Below are 22734 nucleotides of genomic sequence, written 5' to 3'. Positions count from 1 at the left end.
GGCTTGCGATCTTGTAATCTTAATGTTTATGTAAAATTGTTTAATCTTATTCTTAAGTCTAGCTGGTATCTACCCAACTTTATGGAGATTTTTTTTTCTTAAGCCCATTTTAAAGGGTGGGTGTTTTAATGATCCAACTTATTATCGAGGTAAAGCCCTATCAATTTGTTTGGGAAAAAATTCTCTAAAAGTTTTATATAACAGATTAGAAAAGGATCTTGAAGGAAATGAACCTTATTTGTCGTGAGCAAATTGGTTTCAGAAAGGGAAGTCGAACAAGTGATCATGTTTTAACTCTAAAAACTATAATTGATAAAGCATTTAAATCATCAAAAAAGATATATGCCTGTTTAATTGATTTCAGGAAGGCATTTGATACTATTAATAGAGATGCCCTCTTTTACAAATTGTCTTCTTAAAACATAGATGGTCCATTTTTTTGTATAATAAAAGATATGTATAAAGAGGGTTTGTCCTCAGTTGGGGTAAAACAAGGGTGTATTTAAAGCCCTACATTATTTTCTTTATATATTAATGATTTACCATCTATTTTTGACTCAACATGTGACCCACCCAAGTTAGATGATAATGATATATCATGTCTGTTATACGCTGATGATTTAGTCCTTATTCTGAATCGGCTAATGGCTTACAAAAATGCCTTTACAAGCTTAGGTTATATTGCACTAGTTACGATTTAACAGTAAATCTTGACAAAACCAAAGTTATGATTTTTAACAAATAAGGTAAAAAACTTACAAAAGACAAGTTTGTTTTTAGTGATAATATTTTGGAACACTGTACAGAATATAAATATTTGGGTATACTGTTTAAACATTCTGGTAGTTTTACAGAAGCAGTGAGACTTCTTTGTAAAAAAGCCTCAAAAGCTATATTTTGTATTAGAAAACTGTTATTTTCTGAAGATATCAATGTATTACCTCACTTAAAGCTTGTTGATGCTTTGTTAAACCTATACTTCTTTATTGTAGCGAAGTTTGGTCTCTGTATATGATAAAAGATATTACAAATATAGAGTCAAAATATTGGTCATTGGCTACCATCAAAGTCCAAATTAAATTTGCAAAAACTTTAATTGGAGTAAATAAATCAGCTGTCAATTTAGCTATGTTTTTTTTCTGGACAAATTTTTTTCTCTCCAAAAACTGGAAACAAAATTTTTTTTCAAAAAAAAAATCCCCCCCCCCCCCCGAAAATCAAATGGTTGCTGCCTAACGTTATATATACACATATATCATAAACCAAACCAGACCAGGGGCAGATCCAGCAATTTTTAAAAGGGGGGTCCAAAGCCAGGACACATATATATAGGGGGTTTCAACTATATGTCCCGTTCATATGCATTGATCGTAAAAAAAAGGGGGGGTTTGGAACACCCCCCCCCCCCCCTTGTGTCTAAAAAAGCTGTGTATAAATTGTTAATCAGATCTGTAAAGCTGTAAACACCATTCCACAAGTTATTGTCTCGAAACTAGAAAAAATGCTTTTCATTTGCGCCCTTTTTGCTTAACTATGCAACTGTTGGAACCATAACCTCCCAAAATCAATCCTAACCATCCTATGAATATTGTGGTCATAAACCTTGTGTTTAAATTTCATAGATTTCTGTTTTTAAATAATGCTTATACTTTTTTGCAGTCGAATAAACAAATTTTATCCTATGTGACTGAGAAAAAAATGAATAATCCTATATATAGGACAAAGTTTATCCTAAGGGAGAACAAAGTATCAAAGGGGAAAAATGTTATCCTCATGGAGAGGGGATAAAAAATCCGGTAGGAGAAAAACTATCCAATGGGAAAGAAAACATCTTACAGGACAAAATAAATTTCTTAGGACAAAAAATAATCCTAACGTTTGTTTCTGAGAAAAAGAAGTCGTTCATTATAATCCTATATATATAGGAAATTAAAAAGTATATCGGATTTAATACTTTTTGGAAAATCCTACAGGATTTTAATAAACCCCGTAAGATATGATTAATTTTATCCCACAGGAGCACAGGCACTTGTCTCAAAAATAAATTCCTATATACCTGTTATATTAAGGTATATAGGATTTTTTTGTTGTTGAGACAAGTGCCTGTGCACAGGAGATATTCTTTCCTATATCCGACAGGATTTAAATATCCCATAGGATATTAAAAATACCTTACGGGATAATGACTTTGTCCTATAGGATTTCATAAAATCCTTTATGATTTTAAAAAATCCTATGGAAGAAAAAAATATCCTAACAGTATTTTTTCACTGTTTTTCACTCAGCCAGTTACCGATCCGGCAGGCGAGTCTCATCATTGTATATATTTATTGCATTTTTTGTGTGATCTATCGCCAGAGGTACATTATAGCCAAATTTGATGACTATATTTCATTAGTTTACCAGTTGTTTGTTTTTGTGTTTAGATAACAATAATGATCAATAATGGAATTTTTGTAAATGTATTTATAGCCTTGTGGTAATTTTCAAATAAACACACAGCTGATTCGTGAAAACGAAAGTAAAATAGGTGTTTCCTGAAAATTAATATTATGACGTAATTCTTCTCTCAACGACATTTTGTTCAAATAGAGAAGCTGGCTAAAGGTAGGTGCAAGATGGCTTCTTGGTTAAAATTTTGAGAAGGGGTTGGACTTTTTCAACTCGTTAACATAAATAAAGAGGAGTCCGACTTGGCGATGTAAACGATGCTCAACTTAGACGTGTTGAACTTTAACGAAATCGAAAATAATGTGTAGCTGTTATGATCTGTTATGTTTGCCTAACTTTACACTATAATAGAAATACAAAGGCCTGTATCAAATATATGCTGTATAGATATAACTGTACGTCAAATCAAGTGACACAAAAATGATAAAATACAAAACGAAAGAGGTCGGTATCATAGGCGGATCCCAGGGGGGGGGGGGGTGCACCCCCCCTTTCGTGGGAAACATTTGGTATATTTCAACATTCATGTATCTCACCAAGGGACCTGGGGGTCTCTATAAAGGGGAGTATCCAGCTATTTTAAAAGGGGTTTCAACTCACGATAAAAAGGGGATCCTGAGTACTGTGACTCATATGTCCCCATTCAAAATCCTTGTTCGTCAACAAAAAGGGGATTTGGACCTCCTGGATCCAACACTTGGATGGAGTTTACAGAAGAAAGAGTGATGGGCCACATCTATAGAAAAATTTACACAAAAAATAAAGAATTAAGAGGGACCGTAGCGGCAACCCGACGGTTCGATAGTTCGACCGTGCAATATTGTAAAGCAAAGTTTGTATCTGTTTCTGAGTAGCAATCTATCAATCTATTTTATTCGATCGTACTATCTCAATCATTATTTATTTTCTCGAGAGATCGGTTTTATTTTATAATACTTATCTGGATAGATACGTTACTAATACACACACACACATATGATAATAAAAGCAGTACAGGTAAAGTAAGATTCTAAAATCATTATTTGATCGATATGAAAATATAACGCATATAAATGACGGTATATAAAAGGGTCATACTTTAAACATCTTCTGGAAAAGGAAAATGGGGCACCCAGTCTTGATTCTTTTTCATAATGAAAGTTACGAAAAACTGATTAATAAACGAAACATTGTGAATAAAATTATTAACACAATTTTAATTTTTTTAAGGCGAAACAGAAAGTTTAGGTAGGTAAAAAACTCTATAAAACATCAAATAATCAACTACAATTAAATCGACTTAAGATTTTTTAACAGAGTATAAACTTTCCTTTAAGAGGGGGGGCAAGGGGTTTAACTGTTATGCTGTTATTGGGCATTTTAATTCTTTGTAATCTGTTATTCTGAAAATATATTTACTGTTAGCTGTTATTGTCCTATTCTTTGTTAGCTGTTATAGGACTATTATCTATTTTGTTATCTGTTATTGTGAGAATCTATTTGCTGTTAACTGTTATTGAAAATTGGAATGTTAGCATTTTGACAGTCAATCTTCTGTAGAAATGGAAGATAATTGAAAATTGACATTAGAATGGATAGTCTCATTGGCACGCTTACCACATCTTCTTATAATGTATATATCTATTGGGGTCTTTCTACTGGTAATATCGGGTGGCCATGTATTTACAGAAGAATTTCAGTAACATACATCACATAAACATATTAAAATCAATTGGACCCAGGACCTTTCCAGTATATATTATCATTATCCTTTGTAATAAATTCCGTTGTCTGTGAAAATGTAGCATTTTGTACAAACTATAATTCACTTATTACTTGTACAATAACTTAAACCTGAGATCACCCCTAGTTTTTGGTGGGGTTCGTGTTGTTTATTCTTTAGTTTTCTATGTTGTTTTATGTGTACTATTGTTTTTCTGTTTGTCTTTTTTCATTTTTAGCCTAGGCGTTGTCAGTTTGGTTTAGATTTATGAGTTTGACTGTCCCTTTGGTATCTTTCGTCCCTCTTTTAAAGTGTGGATTTTGTTATAAAAAAGCATTGGTACACCCGATATATTTTTTTATTCAATGACCATATAATAATCTTTTTGTTGTACTATTACACTAGACCACTGTCCCTGATTAGGGGAGGAATTGACACCAACTAGCATGCTTAAGTTGACGCAGTCACATTCTGTATGTGCCTATTTCCAAGTCAGGAGCCTGGATTCAGTGGTTGTAGTTTGTTACCTTGTTACTAAGTTTCTCTTTCACTATTTTGTGGATAAATTAGGCAGTTAGTTCTCTCCTTTGCATTGTTTTACATTACTTAGTGGTGTGGGTTTGAATTATGGCTTTGGGACTTATACAACATCTTTTTCTTTTAGCATTTATATTATAAGTGAAACTCCCTCCCTTTTCATTTACATGAAAGAGAACCCTAACCACCATTTTTTAAAAGCTTTTTAACTGCTTCACATGGCGAAAATAGAAGCTCAGAAACCATTGATGCAAATAAAGATGTGTCTTCAGTTTATTTTTTCGACAATTACCCTTGTGAAAATCCTACAGCTTTTCCAATGCTGTACCCACTTTTCCATATTCAATAATTTCACATAACATGCATAAGATGCATGATTGATGTTTCACTTGGTGTCATCCAAATTTTCACTAGGTCCAATTTCTATTATACTGTCAGAATCGTCACTTGAGTCAATTTCTATTATCAGAATAACCATAACTGGCATGCGTGTATCAGTTACATGTCCCTGTCTCCACTGATCTGGGTATTTTTGTATTTTAAAAGTAAGTTTTATGATGAGGTCATTAAATAGAAAAATATATTGTGCATCATTGTTTTTTTTTATTACTGGTAAAGTATATACATGTATATTACTTTTCATAAATAAAAAGTCTAAAAATCAAATTGATAATAAAGTGTCACTGGCTGCACTACTTTCAAAAATTAAATAAAAAAAACTAAATCATTAAAAATTGATCCCTTGGTAGATTATAGGGTGTCTTCCTCCATCTATCATCTCCATCTTGGATTTGGAAATACAAGAAAATAAGGTCTAGATCTTTACTAGAATGTGCAAATTTTTAGAGTAGTAGGTAATTTATGTGTAAGAAATTTCACTTCTACATAGAAAATGACATGTTTTATCATATTTATGATTGTATATTACAAAAAACAGATTTTTTTTGTTTGAACAATTTTTCCAACTTCGCCACATAAGGGGAGGCAACTCAAATGCAAGGGCAGATAATTCAGATTAAGGTATTTTTACAATAGAATGTGTTAGGAATTATTCCTTCTCTTCAATTTCTCTATTTTATTATGTAAGAAAACGGGTCCGGTGATCCCATTTTTTTTCTTTTTCTAAACTAAAAGCATACTATTAAAGCTATCTTCTCATATGTTATCTCAAAATTCTATGGTGTAGTTTACGCTTTATTGCAGAAAATTGGGGTTTCCATGTATAATCTATACAAAATTTGACAATTTTGAACACCGTGTAGCATGAAAAAAAAACCGAGGACCCATTCTTTTTATTTCTAAAAAAAAAAGCATAAAATAATCTTCATTTTGGCAAATTATTAAACAAATCTATGGATTATAATCTTAACACCCCATCTACCTTAAATGCCCTAGATTAAAAATATCCGAATATCAAACACAGAAACTAGTAATTTCGTTCAGAAAAATTCAACATCCATACTATAACTTATTGTACAAGTTACGGGGAAAAATCAACCAAGGCAGAACTGCCTCAACGACCGAAACGTCTTGTTCACACAAATTACAATTTTCTGGGTCCATACCACAAGTTATTTACTAAGATCTACGAGTCATCTACCGTGATTCGTCATATTTCATTTACTGTTATCTGTTATTGTCCCTTTTCAATTCCTTGTTATCTGTTTTTCACCAAATCAATTCTCTGTTTTGCTGTTATGGGGACCCCCCTTGCCCCCCCCTCCTTTAAGTGTACTTCTTGACGTTACTTGTTGCTAAAATTCTTATTTTCATTCGATAGTCACGGTGAGACCAAATCAACCGTATACATGTAAGCACATTCAATCACAGGGACTCGGTTAGCAGATTAAAATTTTGTAAATCAATGTTTTTAATTTATTTTTTATTATTTCCTGTCTATTTGCATTACTATATTAACGTATTTAACCTAGGTTGTTTCAGTATATGGATATGGATAGTAAACTGCACATTGCAAGAAAACAAAGAAATAGCGATGGCAACGTTAAATACGTTAATATACTTATTATAGTAATGCAAATAGACAGGAAATAATAAAAAATAAATTAAAAACATTGATTTACAAAATTTTAATCTGCTAACCGAGTCCTTGTGCATTCAATTACCAATCTCAATAATCAAACTAGTATGTATAAATACTATAAAAGTTGGCCTTTCTTGTAAATTCGAAAAGTTGTAAAAAAAAATTCATACGTTCAATTAAATAGATTTACTATTTTGGTTTAAACCCATTCAAACATTTAACATGCGTATTATTGGTATATTTAACAAATGAGAAGAGAAATAACAGTGAATGGTTTTTAATTAAATGAATTAAAATGACAGAATACATACCATCATAGAGGTGGATTTAGAGGGGTGATCAGAGGGTCGGCCCCCTGTTATTGGAAACATTGATTGATTATAGAAGGAATCAATGAAGTATAAAGTCAGTGTCCCCTTTTATGAAAATGTCTCAGGCCAATGAAATGTGATTGACGGACCAATATCTGAATACCAACGACTCGAATTGCGGAAAAAATGGGGCACCTTCTAATAGCATCTTATTCTATTGTATTTGATATTTCGGATAACTGGTCTATCAAACTGTTGGACTATCAAACCGTCGTACTATTGAAGATCATTAAACTATCGTAATATATATAACCATTTTACTGTCGAGCGAAACCTAGTAAAATAGGATTAAAAAATAAGAACAGAAGGTATGAGGTGCTTAAATTTGAAGCATAGTGATAAGTATTAAAAATATAAAAAGGATAGAGAAAAAATAAATATAAAATTTAATTATGGTTAGGCTTTTTGGTATTTTATTTCACGTGTTTCCCTGTAGTAGTAACATATTACTAACATGACTAAGTGGTTAAAACTACGTGCTCAAGTATATGCAGTGTAACAGATAATAGGTTTAAAAAGTCAATACGGATAAATTATTTTACAATAACATGTTCAGTATTAATGTTTAAAGGAGTAAATACATTTTAACTTGTTTGTATGATTTTACCTCTCTTTTAAAATGATAAGTTATCTTTGTAAATTTCGTGAATAATTCAGTAACTGTTGTACACTTTTTTAATGATATGAACACACATGCACATAACATAATCCTTGTCATAAATATGTTTGTTGTTTCAGATAAAAATATTTTCTGAAAATGGCAGACAGGTAAGTTTATATGATGTATTGTGAAGTCTGATTGTTATATATAGTCCGCTATAATTTATCAAAGGAATATGTAAACACATAAGTCGAAAACAAACTGTTAATCACATGACAAGAAACGAAAAACGACGAAAGGACAAACAACAGTACACAAAACACAATAAAGACTATAAACAACACGAATCCTATTCAAAATCGGGGATGATATCAGGTAGTGGTCTCAGTGGCGGATCCAGAGGGGGGTTCCGGGGGTGCGCACCCCCCCCCCCTTTATTTTGGCCGATCAATGCATTTCTCTAATTTTACTTTGCCTCAACCAAATGAAATATAGACCTGAAATATATATAAACAAGGCTTATTAAAACAAAATACAGATCAAGTTTGGGGTGTCACTTAAACCATTCTACAGTTATGCCCCTTTACAAATGGAAAATTTGCTGATTTTTTTCGTTCCCTTTCTCTAACTTAGTTGTATTGAGTAAATAACGTGTTCAATGTATTACTAATAAATTCAACTGATCGGGCGGAGCTTACGTTTTAATTTGCATAAGGACATCTATTTGAAGATGTGTGTAATAAGGATATAGGCCTTAATAATCATGATTGATGTTTAATCAGCTATCAGTGCCCCAAACGGATATACAAATGAGCTGACTGTATGAATGATAATAGACGAATAACTGGACACTTCATTGATGAGTTTATCCCGATAGATGATGTGCTCTTAAAAACAAGCGAACTGGTTAAACCCCGCCAGGTCAAGTGAAATAAATCAAGTAATACACTTTGATATAAATATACTAATCAATAAACATTAAAGAAACGATACACACGTTTGAATTGAAATTTATCATAAAATATAATAAATAGGAAAAACTGTTTAATTATCCAATGAAAAACATTAATTTGCAAAGCAATTACATATTATGTTTAAAAGATCTGACGGAGTCGGAAAGTTAGAAAATACCGAGTTATTAAACCCTGGGGTCATGATTATTTTGCGGGAAATAATGACAAACGACGACTCTTTGTTTCGAAGATGAGAATTAAGTGTTCCGATATCTGCAAAGGCATTCAAAATATTAAGCAGACTAAGTTCAAGTTTTAAGTTCTAGTGTCGATTTCTGAATTTTTGGGTTAAATACGATTCCCAAAATTTCGCGTATTTTGGTTAAATCAATCATGGTTTTGATAAAAAAAAAATACACTATGTAAATATTAGACCAATTGTGCAATTATTTACCTTGGTACAGTGTATCCAATTTTATTATATATGTAAAATGCAGTCACTGTGCCTTGTATCGATTCTTTTGTTGACTAGTATATAACTACATACCGTATTTTCACAATGAAACACTAAGCGAAACAATTACCGAAATAATTTAAGTCTAATTTGTGTTCATATATGAATTAAATCACCATTGTCCCCCCCAAATTACAATGCACAATAAAGTCTCCGTAGCATTTACTTGGACGTCCATCGTAGTTTCAACACCAAAACGGTAATACATTTTAAATAGATTGTAGATTTACATCTAGGACCTTATTCCAATAAAAAAAATATTAGTTTTAGCTTCGCACTTTCAGATGTAAGATACTACTACGTGTTTTTATATTCTTTTGTAATTTTTAATTATTTTATTTAGGGGCCGGGGAAGAGGTCGAGGTCCTTTGCGTGGACGAGGAGGACAAAGTCGAGATACTAATCGCCAAAATGAACATCGAGATGTCCCTTGGAAACTTTTGTTAGGATTTCGAAGACTACAGGAACTCAAGGATAAAGAACCTTACGAAGTTACTCTAACTCTATCAAAACGTAAACATGCTTTTAAAGAAGCTTTAAGTGAAGCAACTCATGAGAATAACATTGTAGCATTGTTCCTAAGATGTATAGCAAAGGCTAGTGAATGTGAAACATTGAGGGAAAGTATGATTGAAATATTTGTTATTTTGGAAAATTCATTATTCTTTAAATCATCACTCCCTGCTTATATCTTTAGTGCCATGACAGAAGCTTCGCACGACAGGCAAATGAACTACAAGCAACCCTTTCGGGATATACTAACAATAGTTAGAGACTTCAGACTGAAAATGCCTCAATCAATTGTGTCAGTTATGGGGTTAAATGCTATACTTGATACCACATTTAACTCACTGCGAAATAATTCTAGTGAAGTCGTAGATGATGAAATGTGGGAATCTTATCTGGAGTATAAAGAAGCACAAGAAGAATCACTCAAAAGAATGGCAACGAAAAAGACTAAAACGCGACAAGAGGTTGACAATGAAGAAGACCCACCAGACGATTTTCGTGAATTAACCATATTTCCAGGAAAGGTCGATGTGGAGATTAATGCTGAACCTTTTATTAGACGCAATAAGAAAACTGGAGGATATGAGAACACCGACCATTATCTAGATGTTCAGTTCCGTCTTTTACGTGAAGACTTCATTGGTCCGTTACGTGATGGCATAAAAGAGTATATTGAAGCTGTACATGCAACAGGAAAAGCTAAGCGATTGCAAGAACTAAGAATATATACCGATGTACAGATCATAAGTCCAGTTTGTAACAATAGTGGGCTTTGTCGTAGGATAAGTTTTCACTGTAAAGGAATGGATCGCGTACGATGGGAATCGAGCAAACGACTGATTTATGGTTCTCTTGTATGTTTATCATCTGACAATTTTCAGACATTACTTTTTGCAACCGTTGCAGATAGAGATTTGAAAAACATTCAAAAAGGGTTGGTTGATGTCAAGTTTGAGACTGATAACAGGACGATTGCTAATATTCCAGAAGACACAGTGTTTGTTATGGCAGAAACAACTGCTTACTTCGAAGCTTATAGGCATGTTCTACTAGGATTACAAAATGTGCCAAACGATGGTTTGCCATTTGAGAAGTACATTGTCAGATGTTTTACGGAGACAGCTTTGCCTGCTTACCTCCGGCGAAATCCTGAGGCGACGTTTGATTTACGGCCTCTAGTTGATGAAGACATGATTTTACGTGCGAAAAGAAATATAACTGGAAATCGAGAAGATACCCGAGAACCAATATACAACTTCAGTGTTAGGTCTGAGGAAGCTCACCATGTCAAGGTCAACAATTTAAAAACGTGGCCAGCCCACGATCTATTTCACTTGGACATGTCTCAGTTTAGAGCTGTTCAAAATGCCCTTTCGAGAGAATTTGCCATTATTCAAGGGCCACCAGGAACTGGTAAAACTTACATTGGACTTAAAGTTGTTAAAGCACTTCTTCATAACAGAAATCTGTGGAATACTAATCCTGACACTGGACAGGAAGATAATAGACCATTGCTTGTCGTCTGTTATACAAATCACGCACTAGACCAGTTTTTGGAAGGAATTTTAAGATTTTTCAAAGGCGACATTCTACGACTTGGTAGTCGCAGTTCTAGTGAGGTAATGAAGCAGCTGAACATCAGTAATATGCGGATGACAATGAGAAAGAAGAGGGAATTACCTCGAATTATTCATATGGAAAGAATGTCAACTAAACATACAATGAAAGCTCTTCAAGAAGAAATTAATAAAATATGCGAAAGAATTGAAATGGCAAGACGGGAATTACTACACGAAGACACTTTAGAAGCAGCTATGGGCAAATTCTTTACACGTCTAGTTTCTGGCTTCGAGTTCAGAATGTACCAGTATGGATATGAAATGCACAAATCGAAGAAACAGTCAGCAATGTTGGAATGGCTTGGGTATGGCAACATTTTAACCGAAGATCCTGCAGTAGAAGGGGAACAGGAAGTTCAAAACGAAAACAATATTGAGAATAATCAGGTAAATGACGGTAATCAGATAAACAACGAAGAGAACCAAGATGATTTGATGGACGAGTTCATAAATGTCATCGATGAGTTAGATGCAGAAATGAACATGAGACAGCTTGACATTGACGATTTGGAAAATGAAGAAGAAAACGATGCACTTGTTACAGAAATGCAACAAGCATTACACGATTTGGATGTACGAAAGCCAGTGATAGCATTGAATGTTTCTCAGTTAGATGCAGATGATAAAAAATCGAATGTATTTGAGCAATGGCAAATGACAAAAAAGCAAAAGAAACAAATGAAAAAAACACTCAGAAAAGAACTATCATCAAATGATCGTATGACTCGTGAAGAAGTTTCTCGCAATTTTGATATGTGGGAACTACGAAAACAAGACAGATGGCGCTTATATCGATTTTGGGTTAACGCATATTGCGATAGTCTCAAAGAGAAGATACGAGGAAAAGAAGACGAGTTTCAGTTAGCATGTGCAAAATATAATGAGGTTTTGATGCAAGAGGATAGGGAAATCATGCGACAGTCAACCGTAATTGGAATGACAACTACGTGTGCAGCAAGGTATCAGTCCGTGCTTCAGGAAATCAGACCACGAATTGTTGTAGTCGAGGAGGCAGCAGAGGTACTTGAGGCGCATATTGTTAGTACTCTCAGTAGAGGGTGCGAACATGTAGTATTGATAGGAGATCATAAACAGCTCAAACCGAGTCCTACTGTTTATAAACTAGCAACCAAATACAACTTAGAGATTTCTTTGTTTGAACGCATGATATGTAACAACATGGCATATGACTGTCTCCAATTTCAGCATCGAATGAGACCAGATATATCAAAAATGTTGCGTAAAATATACCCAGAATTGAAAGATGATGATGCGGTTAAAGATTATCAAGATGTCAAAGGTATTTCAAGCAATGTATTTTTCATCGATCACACAAATGAAGAATCTTCTGAAGATGATTTGAAGAGTCACTCAAACGACCATGAAGCAGATTATATTGTCGCTCTGTGTAGATACCTTTTGTTGCAAGGATACGAGCGAGAACAGATAACCGTCTTGACTCTTTATTCTGGTCAGCTATTTGCTTTTAGGAAGAGAATGCCAAAATCTTTATATGAAGGCGTAAGAGTAACTGTTGTTGACAATTTTCAAGGAGAGGAAAATGACATTATTTTGTTGTCTTTAGTTCGAAGTAATGAAGATGGAAAAATTGGATTTTTAAGCATTGAAAATAGAGTTTGCGTTGCACTTTCTAGAGCAAAAATAGGACTCTACGTCATTGGGAATTTTACATTGATGGCGAATAAAAGTAAATTATGGTGTTCTATCGTTGATCATGCCAGAAGAAACATGTTCCTTGGAGAAGCCTTGCCACTTTATTGTCAAAACCATCCAAATGAAAACGGACTTTTTGCTGCAGTACCATCAGATTTCAAGAAGGCACCTGAAGGTGGATGTATGAAACCATGCGAATACCGTCTTCCATGTGGTCATACCTGTGCAAGAGCTTGTCATACATACGATCGTGATCACGAGGAATATGAATGTAATAAACCATGCACTAAAATACTCTGTGAAAGAAATCACAGATGCTCTCGAAGATGTAATCAAGAATGTGGAAAATGTCTTCAATGGGTTGAAAAGACACTTCCAAAATGCGGACACAAACAAGAAGTCATGTGTTATATAGATCCAGTAAACTGGAAATGTACATCAAAATGTTTTGCCAGTCTGCCTTGTGGTCATCCTTGTCGCAATCTTTGTGGAGAAGCGCATACAGAGTATTGTATGATGAAAGTTCTGAAAAAATGGAGCTGTGGGCATTCGGAAAAAATTAGTTGCAACCAACAACAAACAGCAATCTGCAATAAAAAGTGCGAACAAGAACTTGAGTGTGGTCATATCTGTGGTGGAACATGCGGGGAATGTTTCCAAGGAAGGCTTCATGCATCATGTAGAGAAAACTGCAATCGACGTTTGGTTTGTGAACATCCTTGTCAAGACAGCTGCTCTAGCTGTCCACCTTGTATTCGTCAGTGTGAGAATCGTTGTAAACACAGCTATTGTGGCAAGAAATGTGGACAACTTTGCGTGCCATGTGCAGAACTCTGTGAATGGCAATGTAGACATCATAGATGCGAAAAAATATGCAGTGAACCATGCAATAGACCCCGTTGTAACAAACCATGCAAGAAATTGCTAGAATGTAAACACCAGTGTATTGGACTCTGTGGGGAACCGTGTCCTAATCTTTGTAAGATATGCCATAATGACATTGTGACAGAAGTCTTCCTTGGAAACGAGGACGAACCAGGTGCACGATATGTCCAATTGGAGGATTGTGGACACGTTTTTGAATTTTCTGACTTAGATCAATGGATGGACATAATTGACGAAGGGAACAACGACACGGCCATAAAATTGAAAGAATGCCCAAAATGCAAAACAGCTATTCGCCGTAACTTGCGATATGGTAACATGATTAAACAAGCACTTCGTGATATTGAATCTGTAAAAAGAAGAATGTTAGGTGACGATGTGAGAAAGTCCCAAATGGAAAAATCCATATCTCGAGGAATACCTACTTTACCTGTTAAAGAACAGCGAATAATCAGAGAATATCATTCAGATTTAACCAAGGGTCCTTTTGACGAAAACACACTTTCAGCAATTGAAAATCAAATCAACATTGTACGTCATGTTAATGGTTTGAAAGCAAAGTTTGAAAAGGATAGAGATTCTGTGCATTACATAGAACTTAATGACAAAGCTATTGAACATTTGGATAATTGTCATGAATTTACTCTTAGAAAGAGAAAATACTTTACTGTCCAAGAAACCAATGATCTCAATGCAGAACTAGATCGTTTACAAAGACTCCGCATTTTCCTACAATACAAGGAAAGAAGAAGAGTAACGGAGAGTGCTCTACCAAGGGAGCTGAGTCTCGATTTCATGACAGCAGAAGAGTACCTGACAAAAGGGACATTTACAAATATTAGAAAGATGTTTGTTGACAAAACACTCGAAACATTAAAGACAGCATTACCACTATCTGGATTAGCTATTACTGACAAGGAACGGATAGACATTGTAACAGCGATTGGATTGGGAAAAGGTCATTGGTTCAAATGTCCAAATGGTATGTTAAAGTTTGATAGTTAAAAGTTGAGAATAGTATTTCCGAATTGCTAAAGAAAACTTAAAATGTAATAAAATAATTATATTAAATCTAAAATGATAGGAATAACACCTCATACATTTGGTGAATCCGAAACTGTTTTCTGGATTTAACTCTTCATAAAACAGTTATAACAGTTACACCACAGAAAATTTACAAAATGAAATTGTACTATACATTCCCTAAATTAGTAAAACTTTTAATGATAAAGAGTGTTTCTTGAAAATTGGAAAGTAATTTGAGTTTAGACTCCTTAAAATTAAGAATAATTGATATTTTTTTATCAAGAAAACTCGTGGCAAAGAAAATACCATTAATCATTTCAAGGGAAAATGTACAACAATTAGTGACAAAATCTCTAAAATTACAAGATCTGTTCATAAGATTTTAAAAATCAGAATATGCTGCTTGTTTCTAGCCTTTATTATTCATCCTCTCGAGATGTATAAGATATGATTTATTTCCGATGATCGCAGGTTTTTACATCTTTAGTTGATATTTCTTTGGAAGGGTAAAACAAAGTCCTTAAGTCGTTTGACAGTTTCATTCTCATGTTTATTCTTTAGTCTGACCGTTTACAAACCGCTCTAAAGAAATGGCTTTTGCAATCTAAATTTGTGTATATATGCGCATAACTTTAGATATGTAAACCTTTTTACAAGAAAAGATTTTATTTTAGGTCATATTTATGCCATTGGTAATTGTGGGGGAGCAAATCAACATGGAATTTGTCCTGTCTGCAAGTCTCAAATCGGGGGGATGGGTCATTTAGTGGCTGGCAATACCACTGCCCTTGAAATGACCAATTAAGGTATTAAAACAGTATTTGAATGTTGTTTGCTAAAGCATGAGTTATGTGTTTGCCAATCGTTATAATTGCTTCTTTCTCAATACATAAATGCAATTTTGTCGAGACTGAAAACCTCAAAGAGCTATACATCAGCTTAAAAAAAGCCGAATCCATCGAAAGCCAACTATGTCTGATGGAGTTAAAACCTAAGTTTCTGTATAATTTCGAAATTTACAAACTGGTTCGGTTTAGTCAAATGATTAAAAAATATCATAACATACCATTGCCATAATTTATAGAAGTTGTGATTTATAATACATACTTCTACATCCCAAGGGTTGATTTGGATATAAAAATATTTTTTTAAACTTCTGCCGGTATTAGGCCCATGCTAAGATTGTCCTTTTACTTTTGTGTGATATATAGTTATACAGCTACTGGAATTGGGACCTTGCATCTTTTGCTACCTATACATGAAGTGTCAAAAAACTTATCTAGGGGTTTCGTATCTGCAAGCGAGGAACAACATCTATGTAAAAATATACCCATTCTCCATTTATTTACAATATAAGTTCAATTGTTTACGCACGACGACTAGCGTGTGAAATCAAACGCATCCTTACAAGTTTATTTACAACCATAAAGTTGATGCCATCTCTGATTGAGGTTTACTTTCAAATCTGCTGTTTACAAAAAACTGAATAGTTCAAAACTGCTTATGTTTTCTGATGAATATTTTGCTGTAGCTGTTTTTGGCAAAACCTTTTCAGATTTTTAGGTATTCAGTGCTTTTCAGCTTTGTACATGGTTGGCCATTAATTTGCTTTAAATTCGAGATTCTCTGATGGGTCTTCTGTCAAACAAACCTAACAACCTTGTATATTTGAAAAGGTTTTTAAACGCGTCCTGTTATCAATTTAGTTTTTCATGTAAAGTTCACAACACGCATTAGCTTTGTCATATCCCCAAAGGGTGAATGAATATTGGTATCACTAAAGAAAGCTGATAGATTTTATAAATAGTTTTCGTAGAATATTTCTATCTTAAAACATTTTGCACCTCTAATGTTATCCGTGTTCCATAATTATCTGTTTTGGGTTCCTCCTAGCCAATCAAGGACATTTAATGAATGGCTATTATCTATTTTGAATTTATTGAACCATAAAACTAATTTTTGACTCGTCACATTGAATAATCCGCGAAGCGGATTATGTAAAATGTGAAGAGTCAAAAATTAGTTTTATGGTTCAATAAATTCAAAATATATAACAGCCATTCATTATAAATAAATTTCTATAAAAAAAGGCTCAAAGAACTTTTTATATTATATATATTAGCAATAACAACGTACACACATGTTGGCGTATGAATACACAACGTCAGAGTGGGCGTGTCGCCATCGGGGAAATTGACAACATTGAAAATAAAACTAATAATTTTATCCAATCAGAAGACAGTAAATACACCAAATTTATTTATTACCATATAATGAAATATATATATTTAAAATATATAAATTTGTAAACTCTGATAACTTTTTCTGTAGTTTTGACATTGAGTTTGAATGATTAACCAATCAAACCATATTATATGCGATGAAAATTTTCCTGATGTTAAAATAATACAAAGCTAAGAAACCAAATTGCTTGCTTGTATACTTTCGTCTATTATACACCTTTTATATATAGGAAAAGTTATAAAAAAAGAAGATGTGGTATGATTGCTAATGAGACAACTCTCCACATGAGACCAAAATTACACAACAATGAAAAATTATAGGTCACCGTACGGCTTTCAACAATGGACAAAGCCTATACCGCATATATAGTCAGACATAAAAGGCCCCGAAATGACAATGTTAAACAATTCGAACGAAAAAACTAACGGCCTAATGTATGAGAAAAAAATGAACGAAAAACAAATATGTAACACATAAACAAACGACAACCACTGGTTCCTGATTTGGGACAGGCACATACATACAGAATGTGGCGGGGTTAAACAAGTTAGCGGGATCCTAAACCTCCTCTAACCTGGGACAGTGGTATAACAGTAAAATATAAGAATAGCATATAACTTCAGTCATTAGAAAATATTATAGAATTTTGATGAAAGTTTTTACGAATATGTTTACAGCAAAATGAAATATAAAGTTATGTATACAGCAACCAATAAAGAAAAAGGAAGATTTGTTGTATTCATATTTACTATAGAAACACAACTTATTATTATACTGATAATAAAAATAACGATTTCTTTATGCAGGACACGTCTATTGTATTGCTGATTGTGGAGGTGCTACTGTGGAAAGTAAATGTCCAGATTGTGGGTCAGTCGTTGGTGGTTCTGGACATACGCTTAGACAAGATAATAGATTTGCACCAGAAATGGACGGAGCCACTAATCCTGCTTGGTCAGAACAAGCCAACATGGGCAATTATGACCCATTTCAGATCAGATTTTAATCTATTTGAATGCCATGCCATGTCATGTTATTTTGTTTGTTATTTATGCTATCTTTAATTAAATTATTTTGAGTGATTTTCACATCTTATTTATCAAAATATGCAATGAATATAATATTTTAATCAAACATGACTTTGTATATTGTACAAAATTGAAATTGCTTTAGATTTAGAAGTTAATACAATGGTTTTATAAAAGATCTTTAAGAAAATGCAACTTGATTGATGAACATGTAGCAGTAATGAAATCTCACATGTCTATTATTATTTTCTAGTACAATCTATAACTCATTATTTTCTTTTTTTGTTTATAGTCGAAAATTGCTCTGTTGAAATATACATGTTTATGTATTATTGCAGTGGCGGATCCAAATGGGGAGGGGGCCCGGGGTTGGAAACCTCCTTTTTTGATGACTAATCAATGCATTTGAATGGGGACATATAGTTGGACCCCCTTTTATTCCTGGGTTGGGAACCCCCCTTTTTAAAATGGTTTGATCTACCCCTGTTTTGTATTGTTCAAACAGTGGTTGTTTTTTAAGATTGTTTCATATTTCATTGTTTAAGAATTTTCCAGCAGATAAACAAATATAACAGTATATAATGTGTCATCATTTAAAATCTATCCAATAACTAAATCAGCAATAATAGATTGACACACGTGTTTAAAAGCGACTTCACTCGTGAAACAATTTTGAACTGGTATGTTATTTCAATTGTGATAAATGATTCATATTCTCCTGTTACTTTTTTTTTCTTCAACTCCCTTTTTACAGCAAGTACATGTAATATGTATATAACTATAGATTATAGACACGTTATTTCGAGAACGGTAATTACGATTATGATGATTCATGACTATTCAAATTAAAAGAAATGTTTAGAACATGAAAATAGAAGTTGTCTTTTCTTTTATAGATATTTTATATATGTGTTGACTTCATTCGTCGATAAATTAACGTTAAAGTTGCAGGGTTTGCCTAACCAAAAGTATCACGATTTGTTCTTTTCACTTAGTACACACAATGTCAGTATTTCTGTCAATATTATACATGGAAGAAAATCAAAAAGAGATAAACTGTTGTAATCGTTTAGGCAACATTATGTTTCGTTTTGGGGAAACTTGATATAAATTAAGGCAACATCAATTTATCAAAATTCAAATACAAAATTTGATTGAGACGACAAACCAAGGTAGTGGATTCATTTATTTTCGTGGGTACCAATTTTCGTGGTTTGGAGAAAACCTACATATTCGTGGATATTTCATTTCGTGGTTTTGGCTAAGTCTACACCCATTCCTTTAGAAAATTTGTAATTCGTTGAACATTTGAATTCGTGGTTCTCCTGTACCCACGAAATCCACGAAAATTGGTATCCAACGAATATTAATGAATCCACAGTAACAAAGACGAACTGAGGAAATCGCATGAACTCAAAAAGGTGATTTTTATGCCCCACCTACGATAGTAGAGGGGCATTATGTTTTCTGGTATGTGGCTCCGTTCCTTCGTCTGTGCGTCCGTTCGTCCGTCTGTGCTTCCGTTCGTTCAAGTTAAAGTTTTTGGTCAAGGTAGTTTTTGATGAAGCTGAAGTCCAATCAACTTGAAACTTAGTACACTTGTTGCTTATGATATGATCTTTCTAATTTTAAAGCCAAATTAGACTTTTGACTTCAATTTCACGGTCCACTGAACATAGAAAATGAAAGTGGAAGTTTCGGGTTAAAGTTTTTGGTCAAGGTAGTTTTTGATGAAATTGAAGTCCAATCAACTTGAAACGTAGTACACATGTTCCCTGTAGTATAATCTTTCTAATTTAAATGCCAAATAAGATTATTTACACAATTTCACGGTCCATGGAACATGCAAAAGGATAGTGCGAGTGGGGCATCCGTGTACTTTGGACACATTCTTGTTAAGAATATTTTTATACCAGCGTAAAAAAACACGTGTTCGTATATTGGTATCACATTGTCGTCGTCGTGCGTCGTCGTCTGAAGACACTTAGTTTCCTGACAATAAGTTTCGGTGAATTAAATGGATCTCTATGAAATTTTAACACAAGATTTGAGATTGATTTTTGGGGTTATGGTCTTAACAGTCTAGGAACAAGGGGTCCAAAAAGGGTCAAAATAAGTATTTTTTTCTAGTTTCCAGACAATAACTTGTGTGTAAGTGTATGGACCTTTTTGAAATTGTACCACAAGGTTCCATACCAAAAAGGGAAAGTTATGATTGATTTTGGGAGTTACGGCACAAACTTTAGAATTTGGTGGCTAAAAAGAGACCAAAAACAGTACTTTTCTAATACTTTGTATACATTGCTTATTTCTTGACCAATTTCAATGGGGTTTTATTCTTGAATTCTTGGGGTTCTTTTATATACCGAATCTAACCGTGAATTAAGTTTTTGGAATTTGGGCTCCGTTTTTTGAAATTGGTCCACATGAGGTCAAAAGGGTCCACAATTAAACTTTGTTTGATTTCATTAAAAATTTAATTATTGAGGTTCTTTGATATGCTGCATTTAAGCCTGTATTTAGTTTTTTTGGAATTTGGGCCGTTTTCAAGTTGGTCCAAAAATTGATGCTGCATCTAAGCATGTATTTGGTTTTTTGGAATTTAAATTGGGCCCAGTTTTCAAGTTGGTCCAAAAATTGAATTATTTGGGTTAATTGATATGCTGAATGTAAACATAGATTTATATTTTTGATTATGAGCCCAGTTTTCAAGTTGGTCCAAATTGCGGTCCAAAACTAAACTTTTGTTTGATTTCATAAAAAATCGAATTATTTGGGTTCTTTGATATGCCGAATCTAATTATGTTTTAAGATTTTTTATTTTTTGTCCAGTATTCAAAAAGGTCCAAAGTGTCAAAAATTTAACTACTTTTGATTTTAACAAAAAATGAATGCGTTATGTACCTTGATATGCTGAATCTAACATGTATTTATATTTTTTTTTATTATGGGCCCAGTTTTCAAGTTGGTCCAAATTTGGGGGCCAAAATTTAACTTTTGTTCGATTTCATCAAAAATTAAATGTATGGGGTTCTTTCATATGCTAAATCTTACAATGTATTTATTTTTTTGATTTTTATATAACCAAGCACTATATCATTGTAAAATTGTTTAAAATGCTGCAGGATTTTGTACAAGTTTCTTCCATTTATTAAAGTAAAAATATTTCAAGATGTAGATTCACAGTTTATAAATAATGCTGTTATCAAATTGGTCCACATTAAGGTCAAAAGGGTCCAAAATTAAACTCTATTTGATTTCATAAAAAAATGATGTCTTTGGATTCTTTGATATGCTGAAATAATCAATGTATTTAGATTTTTGATATTGGACCATTATAGGTGTAAAAAAAATATTTAGTTCATTAGACCACATTCATTCTGTGTCAGTTACCTACGCTGTGTCAAAATATTTAATCACAATCCAAATTCAGAGCTGTATCAAGCTTGTATTTTGTGTCCATACTGTCCCTAATTGTTCAGAGTTCGACCACTGCGGTCGTATCAAGCTTAGACCTGCGCAGCATTTTTTTGTTGTTTATATATTGGATGTGTTGTAACAAAAGGAATTTTTACCAAAACAAAAAAGAAGTCCGTTGTGATGATTTTTACTAACCCAGCGAAAAGACAAAAGAAACCTATGGGAACCTTATAAGTCGAAAACAATGCCAATAGCAAAAAAACAAAATCATGAAAATACCAACAAAACTGCTAAATACACTGCATAGAATACAAAAAATAACCTGAACAACAAGAGCTCAATCAAAATCCGGTGGTTTCCACAGGAACTCCGGAAGGGTAAGAAGATCCTGCTCCATATGTGACACCCGTTATGTAAAGGTTTACCGTTACCATGAAAACACAATTTACAAGTTTTTCATAATTTGCGAAAAAATGTCCATTACATTATGATAATCTTTCAAAAATAAGTGCGTCGTTTTTTTGTAATGAAACTTGAACAAATACATGTACGTACATTTATTTCTATGAAGCAGATATTTCAGAATCATATAGGTCATTTAGGGGAAAATTCCCAAACAAATTATTAACGATCATAATGCATAAAAAAAACGTTTCTTCATAATATTCTTTCATATAATATTGTATAGGAATTTCTCAAAGACTAATGATACTAGAACACAAAGTATAATAAAACAAAATACATTTAATTGAACAATACTTTACATTATGATCCTATATCTTTAGCTTATTGACACTTTTATTAGTAACTAATAAATAGCACGATTTAAACTTATTTACACATACATGTGATGGTAGATTTATAAAGCTGAATGTGAGTTAATTTAAAAAAAAAAAAAAATCATCGTTTTTATCAAATTCCTACGTGTACATTCTGTTCAACGGTCAAACTTTATTATTTGAAATAATTCAAAAATATTCTGAATGCTGAATTTATGCGTCTATTAAAATTGACCCTCATAATTTTATTTGAGACCGTTCGGATTCGATCATGCGTTAAGTACTATGTACTTTTTGGGAGTGTCAGCCAGTGTAGTCATCTAACAAAATACAATGTATTTCAAAATTAACTGATAAAGTTTATTTTAATATTTCCGTC

The 22734-nt window shown here is 33.2% G+C and overlaps 1 protein-coding gene across 2 annotated transcripts; it reads left to right on the top strand.

The window, feature by feature from the left end:
* Positions 1-2568: 2568 nt before the first annotated feature.
* On the top strand, positions 2569-18211 carry LOC134712386 (NFX1-type zinc finger-containing protein 1-like). 2 transcript variants are annotated; one of them, XM_063573880.1, is made up of 5 exons: positions 2570-2607; positions 7841-7870; positions 9514-14840; positions 15559-15690; positions 17935-18071. In XM_063573880.1, the coding sequence occupies exons 2-4, from the start codon at positions 7860-7862 to the stop codon at positions 15687-15689; spliced, it is 5469 nt and encodes a 1822-aa protein (XP_063429950.1). In that variant the 5' UTR covers positions 2570-2607; positions 7841-7859; the 3' UTR covers position 15690; positions 17935-18071. The 2 variants fall into 2 exon arrangements, with proteins under 2 accessions (XP_063429949.1, XP_063429950.1); XM_063573879.1 differs by lacking the exon at positions 15559-15690 and having other exon boundaries at positions 2569-2607; positions 17935-18211.
* The last annotated feature ends 4523 nt before the right edge of the window (positions 18212-22734 follow it).

The sequence above is a fragment of the Mytilus trossulus genome, chromosome 3 (assembly GCF_036588685.1).
Source record: "Mytilus trossulus isolate FHL-02 chromosome 3, PNRI_Mtr1.1.1.hap1, whole genome shotgun sequence".
Classification (NCBI taxonomy): domain Eukaryota; kingdom Metazoa; phylum Mollusca; class Bivalvia; order Mytilida; family Mytilidae; genus Mytilus; species Mytilus trossulus.
The sequence above is the reverse complement of the archived record's forward strand: the minus strand, read 5'-3'. Positions and strand labels throughout refer to the sequence as shown.